Source organism: Myripristis murdjan, chromosome 14 (genome assembly GCF_902150065.1).
Source record: "Myripristis murdjan chromosome 14, fMyrMur1.1, whole genome shotgun sequence".
NCBI classification, from domain to species: Eukaryota; Metazoa; Chordata; class Actinopteri; order Holocentriformes; family Holocentridae; genus Myripristis; species Myripristis murdjan.
In genome coordinates this window covers 15,817,623-15,832,667 of record NC_043993.1, presented here as the reverse complement: position 1 = coordinate 15,832,667, position 15,045 = coordinate 15,817,623, and the positions used below count along the sequence as shown (strand labels likewise).

Sequence of the window (15,045 nt, the reverse complement as noted above, 5' to 3'; positions counted from 1 at the left end):
AACGTTCAGTTTAGCAGTTTGGCATTTTGTCTCATTCAATTTCTATCAGCTTTTTGTTGCAGCACTCCCCATCCTGAGACCATGGCAGAATCACACCAGGCTGTTCCCTGGCCACTTTATGTGTTTATTAAATTGCCCTCTCCTTTTCCCAGGCTTGCATCATTAACTATTGTTCAGTATTGTAAAATAATTTTCTGTATATCCTCACAGAGCTGTAGCCTTAACGGTTTCTAATCCTCAGAATGCTTGTTAACAAAGAGAGCTAGCTAATGGTCCTGGAGAACCAGGCACATCCATTAACATTAGCAAAAACTAATTGGCGGGATAATAAGCTCAGCGGTAGGAAATGAGACAATATTTGTGTGGGACGATGATCACAACACAAACATCGCTGAGGGGAGGGAGGGGCCTAACAGTGTGTTTTTATTTGTCTGTAGTGAAATCAGACATAAACAAGGGTCCAGCTGGTCTTAACCATAGCCAGTCTGTGAATGTGTGTTTCACAGGATATTTATGTGGCGCCTTAAAAGAAAAATCACCACCCTAAAACACTTGTTACACACTTTTACACATTGTTTAGAAAAAAAAAAAGAAAAAGAAAAAAACAGCTACTGGTGATGTATTGTGCATTTGCAGGGCCATTTTCTTGCTTGGCAATGCTTTTTTTTCTTATTTCTACACGTTTCCAGCACAGCAACAATGGAGCTACTTTCACAGCAGAACATTTTTTCCGCTATCCTAAAACATCAACACTAAATGTCAGATTTTAGTGTCAGCCCTTCAGAATCAAAGGGCAAGGGCTTCTTTTTAAACCCACCACTATGCACTGATATTCAACAATCTCTCAGCGAGAGAGGAGGCAGAGATACTAATCTCTAGGCCAACAGAAGCCTGAACATGCAATAAAGCTTTCTAACACACTGTGACATAACAGTAGGCACATATAAGGAGAGCTTAATAAATATACACAATGAATTCACAATTTAAGGGTAGTATTGCTTGGCATGCTCCTCAAAATTGTGAATTCACCAATTAAAACATATTGATAATGTCTTTATATGGGTTTAACATTATGTAAGTACATTACAAAAACATCTGTTCACTGTTAATACACTATCTATAACCTGAAGGGGTTTAAATACAGTGTTACCTGTCATGTTCTTTTGAGCTGTCGAAAGACTTCAATCACATGACTTCATCAATGTATAACTCCTGGAACGCAATGAACCCAGTCCCCAGGTTTCATAATTATTTTCTTAAAAGGAGTGTGAAATGTTTGTGCGGCCTCTATACTCACCCAGAACAGTCAGGTAGGCTTTGGCCGTTCTGACGGGCATGGTGAAGAGAGAGCAGGTGTACATGCCTTCATCGGATAGTGTGACGTCACTGATACTGATGGTCAGCTCCGACCACGACGCACGCACCAGCTCGATCCTGTTGTCCCGCAAAGCTAAACGGAGACAGAAAAGAAAGACAGATTGTTAGTTAGTGGACAAACTGTTCAGTCAAACATCAGTCAACCAAAGTGATGAGGAGCTACATCAGGAGTGCAATAGTGTCTCCTAAAAATGACATTCCTATACAACTAAACTGAATTTTTAATTATGTTTCGAGTTGTCATGGATTACATTTGTTTCTATCACCTCAGACGGCATTTTAGGCCGCTTGGCTACCTTTATTCACCAAAAGTACTTGGTTAAAGTTAGGGAAAGGTTAGATTTAGGCATAACAACACTTGTTTGTGGTAACATAACATAACATGTAATGTTTGCAACAAATGCACAAAACACAACTATGAAACGCCACTGTTGCTTCACACTGGAAACTTAGGTTGCCTGGGTCAAAGTCGATTGTTTGACCCATCCGCCATCCATCTTCCTGCTAGGGTGGTGATCACAAACATTCATCTGACGCGTTACAAGCGTAATCCAGTTGCAAAAAAAGGTCCTCCTCAAAACGTGACCGAGCAGTTTAGTTGTATAAGAGGTGAATTTTTCGGAGACGGGGCTCCAGCAGCACTGTTAGCAGGCAAAAACTTACAGCATGTTCTGAATATTGTTCTCTCTACTGGAAACCCTCTCAGCCATTTTAGATATATGAAAATGTAATCTCCCAAAAGACATGATAAGAATGAAAATCAATAGCACAATAACTGGCTGAGAGAGAGCCCTAATGAGAATTTGGCAAGACGTGAGAGTTGAAATGGATTTGTTGAAACTGGAAAGCAAGTTCAAAGACGCTCTCTCTGGTGCTGAGACTAGACAGCATATTTTGACTGCTTCATAGCTGCGATACAGCACAAACACACATACACTGGGAATTGAGCTTGTCGTAACAACTTGAAAATGACATGACATGTGCACGCCTGGCGTGTTCAAAGGCTGGACTGCAACATACAAAAACAAAACCACACAAAGGACTGGCTAAAACATAAAAACGACCACGTGGATTTTTGCTGTTGAGTGGGCTAAATATTTTATTCATTCTGTTTCTGTGGCCTCAGCTTCTCGGGAGATTTATTCAAGCCTTCCTCTCGCAAGTGTGACGTCCCTCTACAAACCTTATTTAATAGGAGCAGCCAAGGCTACTTTGCTTAGCTTTTTCCTCTCCATCAAAGTCACTTGGAGCATGCCTCATTTAAATGTGTGTGTGTGTGTGTGTGTGTGTGTGTGTGTGTGTGTGTGTGTGTATGTGCGTGTGTGTGTGTGTGGGTGGGGGGGTGACAAGAAAGAGACATAGTTGTTGATATCGTATATACAGCATATCATTGTCTTATGGTAATTTGCATGAAATCATAGAAAAAGCACTACACTCTGGATTTGTTACCCCTCTACAAAGACTTTTAAAGTAATGGCTTTAGACACTTTGTTTATACTTTGAAGACTGTCTGGCTGAATAGTTACAAACAATGCCCAAGGTATCTGCACAACTGAAGCTTATTAATTGCTTTCTGACATTTCCTCTCCCCAAACATACAGTTTTACCTAAACGTACCCCGACCTGAGCAAACCTTTTCTCAAAGTGCACCCCAAAACTTAATTGTAGTTTGTGTGCTAACGTGCCATACTCACGCCAAATTAAATTTGGGTCTGTGTGTGTGTGTGAGAGAGAGAGAGACGGTGAGGTTGACTCTGTGTTCATTTTTTTTCCCCACCGTTTCAGTCGGTTAATATCAAGATTTCACAATAAATTGATGCCCTTATCATAAATATTTTACTTTTTTAAAAGAACAGAAAGCAACTATATAGTTTCATGTGGTTTGAATGAGAGAGTAGGGCATCTGATACTCATTATATTAAAAACTTTACCTCTTCACAGTCTTCTTCTCTGAACAAAGTCTACTCTTCAACAAACAGCAAGGGAAAGGCCTCTCCAGAGTTAGCATTTCTTTCTAAGCTGCTGTTTGTTGTTATTAACTTGACTGATAGCAGCAGACTGATACAATAAACTGATGCAGTGCTGAATGAATATGTGTCTAGTAAGTTTTATTTTTCAGAGACAATCATAACAGGTGAAACCCCTCTCGTACTGCAGGAACTGCATCGACCACATTAAACTATGGTGAGAATGGAGCAGTAATTTGTAGGCTACAGTAGGTAACTACAGGTGGAACTAAGCAGGTATTTGCTTCCTAATTGAAAAACCCTTCTGGTATTACATGTCAGTTCAGGTGTAACAGAGTCCTCACAGCATAATCCTGTGAAGTTAGGCTCATTTTCCTTTAAATATGTTCTTTAATACCTAACTATGAAACGGTATAGGTCACATTCATACAAGTCTGGTTTTCTGCTCTGAGATGACTTCCATGTACTTCTATCTATGTATCTATTTATCTATACACATAATGCTCATTCTCATGGAATTGCCAGGTTTTACCAGGTCATCATATCCCTGAAATGACAGTCAGGTATACTGTGGATTTGGCTCAACTGCCACCATTACAGATCCTGGCTGCAAACGCCAACTGCTATATATATATATATATATATATATCAATGCCTCAATAACTTATCATGTGCCCTTGAGCATCAATTGCAGCTTGACAACGATGTCTCATGCTGTTCACAAGTCGAGTTATTGTCTGCTGAGGCATGGCATCCCACTCTTCTTGAAGGGCGGCCCTCAGGACATTGAGGTTCTGGGGTACAGAGCTCCGAGCCTCTACACGGCAACTCAGCTGATCCCATAGGTTTTCTATGGGATTCAGGTCTGGAGAAAGTGCAGGCCACTCCATTTGAGGTACCCCAGTCTCCAGCAGCCGCTCCCTAATGATACGACTTCGATGAGCTGGAGCATCAAACAGCTGATGTGAATTTCGCCGTTAAACTCCTTGTTAGAGAACAGCAACTTGTGCAAAAAGTACTGAAACATTGAACAGTTGGACATGTGCATTCAAAAGTTTACAGAAGGTCACATTAAGTTCACCTGTAAAGGTTATAATGCATTTTAGGTTGATCCTGAAATTTCACCCAAAAGCCGAATATCCCTAACTTTTTGTGAGTAGTGTGTGTGTGTGTTTGTGTGTGTGTGTGTGTGTATATATATATATATATATATGTATATATATATATATATATATATATATATATATAATTTTTTATTCTTACAATGCACTTACCTGGTATACAACTCTAGTAGTCTTTAAGGTGACTGTCAGGAAGTGTTTCCCATATAGTGAACTACTTTATTTTGTATAGCTTATGTGTGTATGTGTGTGTGTGTGTGTGTGTGTGTGTGTGTGTGTGTGTAGCCATGATCACAGAACTGAAAAATGTTGCTAAGCACACTATCTTATATCATTTGGGCTTGTAAGGGATGGATGGTTTTGCCTCGCTGCCTCCCAGCTAAATGACTACAGTAAATGGGAGTAGTGTTGTAATCAGTCTGGCTAAATGACAACTGTTCTGTCGTTTATTATTGTATTTTGTTCTGTCCTTTTCCATCCCTCACAGCTCTGGTTATCTCTACATGTATATGCTGGGCTTGAGCAGGCGTGACATGTTGATAGGGGCACATAACATATTTTAAGGCTTGACTGTGGTGTGTTTACATCCCTGCATGTGCGTGTGTGTGTGTATATATGTGTGTGTAGACAAAGGCAACAATGCAAGACCACCGAATCAGTTTTAGTCTAATGCACTGCCAGTTCAGCTAATGGGGAAACCTGTCCTGATAGGATAGTTGTAATGCTTCATGCAGTATGTATACAGGAAAACAAAAGCATATGACTTGTCTGTTTAAAGAATAGAGTCATTCTCTGTCCTCTCTCTCTCTCTCTCTCTCTCTCTCTCTCTCTCTCTCTCTCTCTCTCTCTCTCTCTCTCTCTCTCCTGTGCATATCCACCCACCCATAGACCTCATTCTGTCGACTCAGTCAGCACCACTAACTCGTGAATGTGTACAAGTTAAACAATGCCTCTGCTTAACTGTTGTCTCACTTGCTTTGGGCAAGGATGTATGAGCATGGCAAATGTCAGAAAATACATTTAACTGGTTCCAGTTGAATGTGAGAACTGTTTATTCCTTCTTCAGCAGACCATTTTGGAGATTAAAGTGTCGGTGTGTGTTTTTGCACGCGTGTGTGCTTGTGTGTGTTTGTTTTATGGAGGAGGAGAAGGAACGGTGGTGGTGGTGGGGGGGTTAGAAAGAGAGAGAGAGAAAGATGCTTATTAAAGTATACAATGTGTATTGTGTATTCTGGACTGTTTGAGGAGAGACTGAAAAGGAAACGCCAAGTTATTAGGAAGCTGGCCTGAGGACCAAAATCATCTGTGTGACTGTGCTGGTCATTTGCTCCAGTACTCCATGGTAACACTTTGCTTCACGCTATGACAATCTTGAATAATTGTAGGTGATTGTAGCATTTTTTTCAGATGTGAGAAAATGAGAACGGCAAGGTAAAAGGTAAGTAAAGGTAAGCAGTTTTGTGAAAGAGATTATGAGGGGTGGAGCCGAAAAAAAGGGAAGGATAAAACATGATGAAAATGCATGTGAACTGAAAAACTGAATGATTATGCCAATTTAACTAAAATACAGGTTAACTGAGCATAACCAAGCTTCTACATATTTTTTTTGGCAGTTTTCAAAAGGCAGAGATTAGGCTTGTTTTGACTTTTCTAATAATAATTATTATTAGTGTTGTTGTTGTTATCGTTATTAAGAATCCTTGAACTAATGAATGAAAAAAAAGACACTGAGTTTGCCTGTATGTTCTTGTGCATAGGTAAATGAAAATAACTTGACATGTTTTCTTCATTTTATGTCTTTATTTGTCTGACAGACTGTGAGAATCTGTTCAAAGGCTGCAAATCTGGATTCTGAAATCTCGATCTTGTGGTATCTGATCATTTTTATGGGAAAAATCAGCAAAAGTCAGCAGCTGTCTGATCTTCAGTTGAAAAATAAGGCATTATAAAAACCTGTATAGTTGTGGAAAAAAAAAAAAAAAAAAAAAGTAGTGCAGTGATTATATCTCACCCTTGGAGCTGTCTTGAGGTCCTAATGGCCGTGTACATGTGCATTAATTAGAGGCTTCTCATGGCTGAATGAATCATGAATCACAACTACGTTCAGCTCCTATTTTTATTGCTTGACTTTTTCTATTCCAAAATACAGTACAAGAAAACCCAGTCCACTCCCACTGTTTCTCCTCATTTTTCTTCTCTTTTGTCCCTCTACCTTTCCTCCTCTCCAGCAGCGCAACCTCCCATCTTCCTCTTAAACTTTAAAGCACACCTCGTGGGAAAGGTTGGATATCGAAAAGGGAAGCAGAGGAGTGGAATTTATTCTTTCCTGTCCTCCAGTGAAGGTGCTGTAGCTGTCTGCCAGCATTCATTAGAGGACATTAGTGCTGATGGTACAGACTGTGTGAGGATTTGTGCCCTGCGATAAATAGTTAATGTTCAGCCTTTGCCTGTGTTTGTGTGTGTACATGTGTGAGTGAGAGCGAGAGAGAGAGAAAAGAGTGAGAAAACAGAACTTGACAGCATCAAAGAGTGATTTGTTTGTTTCTGCAACAAATAGTTAATGCACCTGCATTCACTTTTTGCTTAAGAACACAGAGCTTACACTGTGTGTGTGTGTGTGTGTGTGTGTGTGAGAGAGAGAGTGTGTGTGTCAGAGAGAGCTAGAGAGGAAGTAACAGAGAGAGACAGAGAGCGAGAACGAGGCAGAAAGACCTTTACTCCCACAATACGGCTACAAAACAACTACAAACATTCAAGAAACAACTGTAAAACATGTAACCATAATTATTAAAACAATTGTGTTCTTAAAATTTCTGTTCCAGTCTTTCCTCTTTATCAGAAACACAAACTGCCCTTTAACCCCCAACACTGAAACAAACAGAGGCACATTTTGCACTCAAGTTACAGCCTCACGATTACCAGTCCCAAATATTCCTGACTTCCAGTGTCCCAATCCCCAGCCTCTTATTTGTTTTGCTTTCACAGCAAGCTTAGAGCCTGTACAAAATAAAATTCAGCAGGCACTCCTTCCTTCTCTCTGTATTGTACCTAAGCTCCTCCAGTGACCCTCCTTAGAGAATTGGATATCCAGCCCTGTGCAGCCGCCCCACACTGTCCCCAGCATGCTCTCCAGCCTAGAGCATTCCCCAAACAAGTGTTCGACTGTGTCTAACATCCCTGCTGAACAGGCAGCTCTCCCCTGTGGTTGGCTCAATGTGCGCCACCTGTCTTTTCTTAGCAAAGAACCTATGAACAACCCTCAGCTGCATCCCCGAATAACCTTCAGCAGCAGGCACCTTTTCTGCCTCTTTCATATAAGAGCAAAATACTTTTGTGTCCCCTAATTTTAGTTTATTTAATCAGGTTGAATTCAAACCCACAACTATTCGTACCAAGTACTGCTTGAAACAAGCCGGCTCCATTTACCATGTGTATGAGCCTGACTGTGACAGTGTATGGATGGAAATGAAACTTGAGAACATCTCACGGCAGATTTGTCAAACAAAGCCCCTTTGGGCATTAACCTAGGCAAAAGGTTAGAAGTTGAACGCAGCCTTGGACAACTTTTACACTCAGTGATACGGACCGTATAGACTCTACTGCAAGCAAGACACTTGGTTAAGATTAGGCTTATGGATAGGTGAGGGCTTTCTCAAGACTGATTTACCATTTTTGTTTAGGCAACATATTTGAAAAATACTTTCCTGAATAAAATTGATTGAGTCCACACGGTCTGCATCCCTCAGCACCCAAGGCTACATTAAAAATCTAACCTATGATGTCCAAGTGTCCTGCACAAGCAGCTTTATTTGATGAGTCAGGAGTAGGACCAGCCTGAGTAGTTGTAGTGATAAAACAGAAAATGCCAGAGCAAGGTGTGTTACATGTTCATAGATACAAGTGTTTTAAATCCTCTGAAAAAGTGTGTGTGTGTGTGTGTGTGTGTGTGTGTAGCCACAGAATGCAAACAACACCAGCTAATAACTATGGTTGTCAAGTCTCAAGACTAGGGCCTTATACAGAGCTGTGTGCATCTTTTTGGAGTCCCCTGACCATCCTGAAGGTTTCAACCTGCACAATATGACTTATCGTGAGTGAAAAGTAACAAAATAATGAAAAATGGCTGTGGAAAAAAAAAAAAATTGTTAACTGAAACAGAAATAAAAATCATGCAAAAAATTAACTAACTGAAACTGTATTGTGTTTACAAAACAAACTAAAATAAACTAAAATCATAGAGAAAACATCTTTAGTTTTTATCTTAACTTATTCCATACATAAGCCTGATATTTTGGGTGAGTATGAAATATAGCTTCCAATTTTTTAGCTGTGCCAGTTTTACGCCAGCAGATGGCTAATATTCTTCTGTCAGCACAGTCGCACAAGCAAGCTCTGCCTCACCACCTTCCAGTGCTTATTACTTTACTGAGTGAGTGAGTGGGCAGGGGAAAAGGAAGGAGCGGGAATGGGCAGCCCAGCTTGTTTCAGCGAACTAAAACTACAATGTTCTGAGCTTTCTGACTGGAACTCATGAGTGGGAGAGTTTCCAATACATTTTCCCAGTAGGTGCCAAACTTAAATTGATTAGCTCAAAATGATTTTTTCATTCTCTTTTACCCTGCACACTACCTGCAACTCACCCCTGCAGCACACGCACACACATTTTGCACTTAAGGCTGCATCTTGTTGGGTCCAGCTGAATTTTTCTGGTTTATGACACAAACACACTGACTAACATGCCTTTTGTAGTTGTCTTTTGCGGATGACTGTTCATCTGCCCTAAGTGAATTAATTTTTTTTTTTTAATGGTATGATGATTTATTGAGTTTTTTTGAGGCCAAAAACTAAAGTAAAACTGAACAAGTTATAATATATAATGATATAATGAAGTAATAATATAAACTGCTGAAAATGCAAAACTATAATAACCTTTCACAACATCTAGAGACCATTTTCCAACCTCTGAAATTTTCCAGATGTGGAGAACTGAGTCCTCCACCTCCTGGTGTTCTTCAGTCGCTGCTGCAGCAGCCACATGACGGGAGCTCCTCTACAGCTGAAGCAGCTCTGCCACTCTGCAGCAGTTCCTGGACTGCATCTTTGAAGGCGCCTGGAAATCTGGACTGAACCTCCAATTTGCTGAGACAGCTGGTGAGAACGAGTTCCCATCATCGCAGCTAGCTCCACTGCTTTTTTTGCAACCACTGATATCCAGCAAGTCACCGAGCCTGTTGATGTCTGCTCTAACATTACATAACATAAAATCACTGTCTGTCATATGCAGGGCCCCTCACCTTTCTCAAAAGAGCCCAGGCTAAGTCACACCAGCTAACACCATGATGATCCAAGATTCTTTATGCCACTTGCACCTGAAAAGAGGAAACCTTGCTCATCAGGTCCACCAGACCCTGGCCTCACTCCAACACTGGGTAGGAGGACGTAAAACCAAAAATCGAGTCTAGTGCTTACCTGCCTAGAAGAAGTCAACCAGTTTCCTCTGCAGCTCAGCCAGAGAGGGAAAGTGCTAGTACTGCTGTGCAGTGCCATGGAATAAAACAAGGCTGCAGTATGAGCTCAGCCCTATTTAATCTATGCATAAAAAAACTAGAAGAAAAGTTACAAAAACTCACTGCACTTGGTGTTAGCATACACAACACTGAGGTAAAAATGCCTCATGTTTGCTCCCTCAAGAGAGCATTTACAGATAATAATCAGAATATTATCACAAATTCATTAATTCCTTTATTGCTTTGACTATGGCAGAGCAATATGGACAAATATCACTGTATTTTTCACCAGATGCGACGATATCAATATTGTGATGATATTGTAGGGATCACTATTGGAGATTTCACAAAATATTGACACTGAGATTTTTGATAAACAGCATTAATAATGTGGATATGATGACCCAGCAGGTAGAGATAATAGAACAGCTAGAAATGTCAAATGACTTCAGAAATGAAAACCCTTTCATTTCTTTTCCAACTGTAATGCAGCCTTCAAAACCAGGAAAAAGATAACATATATGCCACAACATGATATCCAAAATCCTAGATAAAGAGTTGTTTATATTACAGTATCGACGCAATATCAGTATATTGCCCTAGTTTTGGCAACAAACTGTAGTTCTATGTCGTGACATACCAATAAAGTACAAGAACTAACACAGATTTCCTTGGGAGATTAAAACTTTATCAGTTTGCACATACTGATATGGTTTGACATTCAGAAACCCGGTGAGGAAAGAAGAATACTGCTCAGCTGAATGCTGGTGCTGATGACCACTGGCCCACATAAGCTGACCCACAGAGACGCTTTGGAGTCACGATTCATGTAATAATAATAATATGTCAGACAGTAACTGGCTATTCTACCAAAACCACAAGACTCTCTGCCCACATGCAGTGCACTCAGAGGCAAAAAGTGCCACAGCCATCTCTTTTAAAATGTCTGAAGAGGAGGTAAAGAAAGGAAAGAGAAATGAAAAAGTGCCACAGAAAGAAGCTGTAGACAGAGGTCAAAGATGTCTGCTCTCCTTGAAATGAGAACTGACATTCATATTCTCAAGCAAGGCATTCAATTGACAGGTGAAAAGATTTTACTGAAACTCACTTTGAATGGATACAAACACATGTGTGGTAAGGTATTTATCAGTGGTGCAAAGAATATTGCAAATTGCTACTCAAATAGAAGTACTATTACTTTGCTGATACTTTACTGAAGTAGAAGCAGAAGTATTGCTGTAAAAATCTACTTAAGTAAACATAAAAGAGTAGCTCCTTTAAAATTTCCGTACTGAGTTACTTTTTCAAAACAATATCTGTGTGTGTGATCTCAGGACCCTGTGGGCTAAACTGACACATATGATGATTTAGTCTATATGGTTTACATTGTCAGGCCAACTCACTGATATTATTCCCTTTTTCTCCCACATTTATTCCACTTTTTTTTTTTTTTTTTTTTTTTTTTTGCCAGTTGCGTCTAAATGGTCTTCACTTCCATTTAGAGCACCTTTTATGGGAATATTTGGAAAAGACAAAAAGTAGAACCAACAAAGTAGAACCAGATTCCTCTTCTCATCTTTGCTGACTAAGCACTCATTGCGAAAAGCCCCACTATCTGCAACTGATCATTTGTTCTAAATACTCAAGCAAAACTGTACTTCAGTGAAAGTAAAATTACTGACTTTAAAAAATACCGATACCATCATCATCAGCTCACATTTATTTATACATTCCTTTACCCAGGCATCGATCTATATTTATCCATATTTATTCCTTTACCCATATATACAATACACAGGCAGTGCAGAACAGAGGTTTCTAACAACGAACTATCTAAGTTATCTGCAATCTGCACTTATCACAGGCCTCTGTCTATGACCACTAAGAGGGAGTAGGCAAGTGTGTGTGTGTGTGTGTGTGTACAACATAATTAAATTTGTATATTAGAGTGATGCTTGCTGTATAGGAATAAAGGGTACACACATAAGCAGTCATGACTTTAGGCTCAGTCTCTTTAAGCCTATTATGTTTACACATATCTCTTCCTTCCTTCCTTCATCCTCTTCTCTCCTCTGCCCTGTCCTCTCCTATCCTTTCCTCTGCAACCCCCTTCCCCCTCCCCTTCCCTTCATCTATCCTGGGACAGTTGTATTAGTATAGAGCCCTGGCAGGTGTTTGCTCATTCAAGTGACACAGTTTTATAATGAGAAAAGTGCAAATTTCAGAATATACATTCAGCTGCCTGTGTCTGGATGTGACTGTTCTCTTTTCCTTGTCAACAGCCCATCTGGGGACCTAAGTTGTGTGTGTGTGGGTGAGAGAGAGAGAGAGGGAGAGAGAGAGAGAGAGAGAGAGAGAGAGAGAGAGAGAGAGAGAGAGAGTACAATGTTTATTGAAGTGCATAATGTATATTCTGTATCTCAGCCATTCCTCAACCTCCATTACCTGTTACACTTTTCCAAGGCACACCACCTTTTTAAAATGTGCCACACTCCATACAGTAATTGGCTTGCTGAGATTCTTCCTGTGACAGAAATGATTTTCTTTCATCAGTTTCTACCTGCCATGCCGAGTTCAGTGGGACACCTCCACCAGCCGCACTTCATTAAGTCCTTCTGAGAAGTGGGTCGGTGGGGACACAGCACAAGGCTATACACCCTATTGTATTTTGCCGAGGGATACATTTTCCCCACCAATTTAAAGGCAGAAAACCAAACCAACCCTGGTCTATGAGGTAACAATTCTTTCTAGGGTACACAGTCAAGGTACCTTTAAATAAAGGCTTCAAAAAGCTTCACAAAGAAAATTAACAATTTTGGTAAGAGACCTCATCTTTTTAATTATGTTAAAAAAAAGTTTCTAATGTATTCACAATTAATTCTTACCACTGCATTTCTATTACAAACTACCATGCTTTCCCCAACTCTGCTGCCACTCAGTATATGCTAATTATTCTCCTTCTTCTGTTCTTTTTGTCTACACATAGCAAGTGATAACTGGCTGACTTTACTAATAAGGGAAGTAATAACTGAATCTGTTGCACCATTGAATAACCAAGAGTCTCTTTTCCAACTTTACTGTGGCAAAGAAAACAAAGCTGACATTTGTGTGACACCTGTTTCTCTGATCCCCAGGCAATACACAGAATTTGTGACAACTATTCAAATGCCTTCTTTTAATTATAACAGCTTTGCTCCAAACCAAGCAAACTATATAAAACTTATTTATTTATTTATTTTTTAAACAAAACAGAAATCTAATACTTTGCAACACACAGACATGAGCAGAGAGGCAACAAAGAAAGCAGACACAAAAACCTCAAGGTCAAAGAGAAAGTTTGCTTTTGGCCTTCAGAGGTGATAGCTGAGTCTGAAAGCTCTCATAAAATGCCTCCTTAATTCCTCCCCTTTATCCCACCAAGGCCTACATTCCCTTTCCTTCCTTCCTTTTCTTCCTCTCATGTTTTATGGCCCTTGTCTTGGAGAAAGGGGACTTGTTAGGGATCTTTGGAGATTTACAGTCAAGTTTTTTTTTCTTTCTATCAGAGAGAACACTGTACCAATCTTCAGGCTGATATGACGGGATGTTTCATAGAGGCACTCTTTCAGGAAAAAAAAAAAAAAAAAAAAAAAACACGGCAGTCTCAAAGTTAACTTTTCTGCAAAGATTCAGTTTTAAGAGAAAGTTCTGCTGTTTAATACAAAGTCTGTCAGGCATTTCTTATTTTGATATTTACTTTGGAAAACTTTTAAAAGCCTGTCCTCTAAATTGCTCAGGCACAGATACTCTGATGCATCAAAGCATTCATGGTTGCATATTGGAATACTTGACATTCCACATGCACACATGTGTGCGCTTGCAAGTATTTGAACACACAAACACACACAAACACACACATACACACAAACACACACAGCAAATTGATCCAGACAGCTGAATATTTGACATCTGAGGACCTGAATAGTTTCATATTCAGGTCCAGTTGGCCCTTAGCTGCTCATCCATAACACTAATCTTAATGTTTAAAGAGATTTTATCAATCCACAGATAGCATAGATAGCATAGAGGACCACAGGTATGCACCTTGGCAATTTTTACAGGTCACACTGACATTACAAGTAGATCAAAAAACCAGAGATAAGTTTGGTAACTGTGGTGAACTAATGCACAACTATATAGATGTGCTCTTGTGCTCTGATAAGACCACGCTGTAATAATAACATAATATTTTGAGTGTTGTGTGTCAACAGGGTGGTCCTCAAAAGCAAATACTGCAAAAGTCCCAGAAAGGAGTCTAACACTATACAATGCAATATGTCTGGCCCAATCTGGGAAATCATTGGCTATCATCTGATAACAATTTATCTTTTGGGGGTGACCGCTATTTATTCGGGTATTCTGGTGTAACTGGACTGTTTTGTGCATAAAACCATTCACACTGACGTGGAAACGACAGCCAGAACGCTTCCAATAGACCTTATATATAGAGAGAGAATTTATTTATGACCTATACTATCATTAAAGTCTCTAAAACATCATATATGCATGTGAGCCCCAACCTCAGTGCTGTGCATATGGATCCCTGAATGCTTGGCATTATACACCGTCAAAAAGACACCAACCCCCATGATTTACTATAGGGTCAGGGTGGCGCTAATGACATTGTGTGTATAAATAGTAATAATTCTGATTCATCAACAGTGTGCTGATTCATTTTGCAAGTACAAATTGAAGGCGGATACCAGCATAAAAACATTTAGCACTTTGGTGAATGAAACTAGTGAATGATGTATTTTAAGGTGCATCAGCCAAAAACCATGAAAATGAGGGAGGGGTTTATTCTAGTTATTACAATAACTCCTTGTACCTGATATACTAAAGGAAAACCAGCTTATTTAACCACTCTTTACCGCCCATGAAAATAATATTGTAATTAGGGCCAAAAATGAAAATTATTTATAGATCTACCGGCAGCCTACTTAGGTTTATGTTTCCAAAATCAATTCACATTAGGCGATTTAAAAGGTATTTTTCCCATTAATCCCATTTCCCATTAAGTAGGGATTACATTAC

At 39.6% G+C, this 15,045-nt stretch overlaps 1 protein-coding gene across 2 annotated transcripts in view; it reads right to left on the bottom strand.

The window, feature by feature from the left end:
• The window catches only part of cadm2a (cell adhesion molecule 2a), a 315,078-nt gene that overhangs the window by 52,856 nt on the left and 247,177 nt on the right, over positions 1-15,045 (bottom strand). For both annotated transcript variants that reach the window (XM_030068222.1, XM_030068221.1), the window contains exon 4: positions 1,298-1,450. In XM_030068222.1, the coding sequence (XP_029924082.1) occupies positions 1,298-1,450 (153 nt within the window). The remainder of the gene's footprint in view (positions 1-1,297; positions 1,451-15,045) is intronic.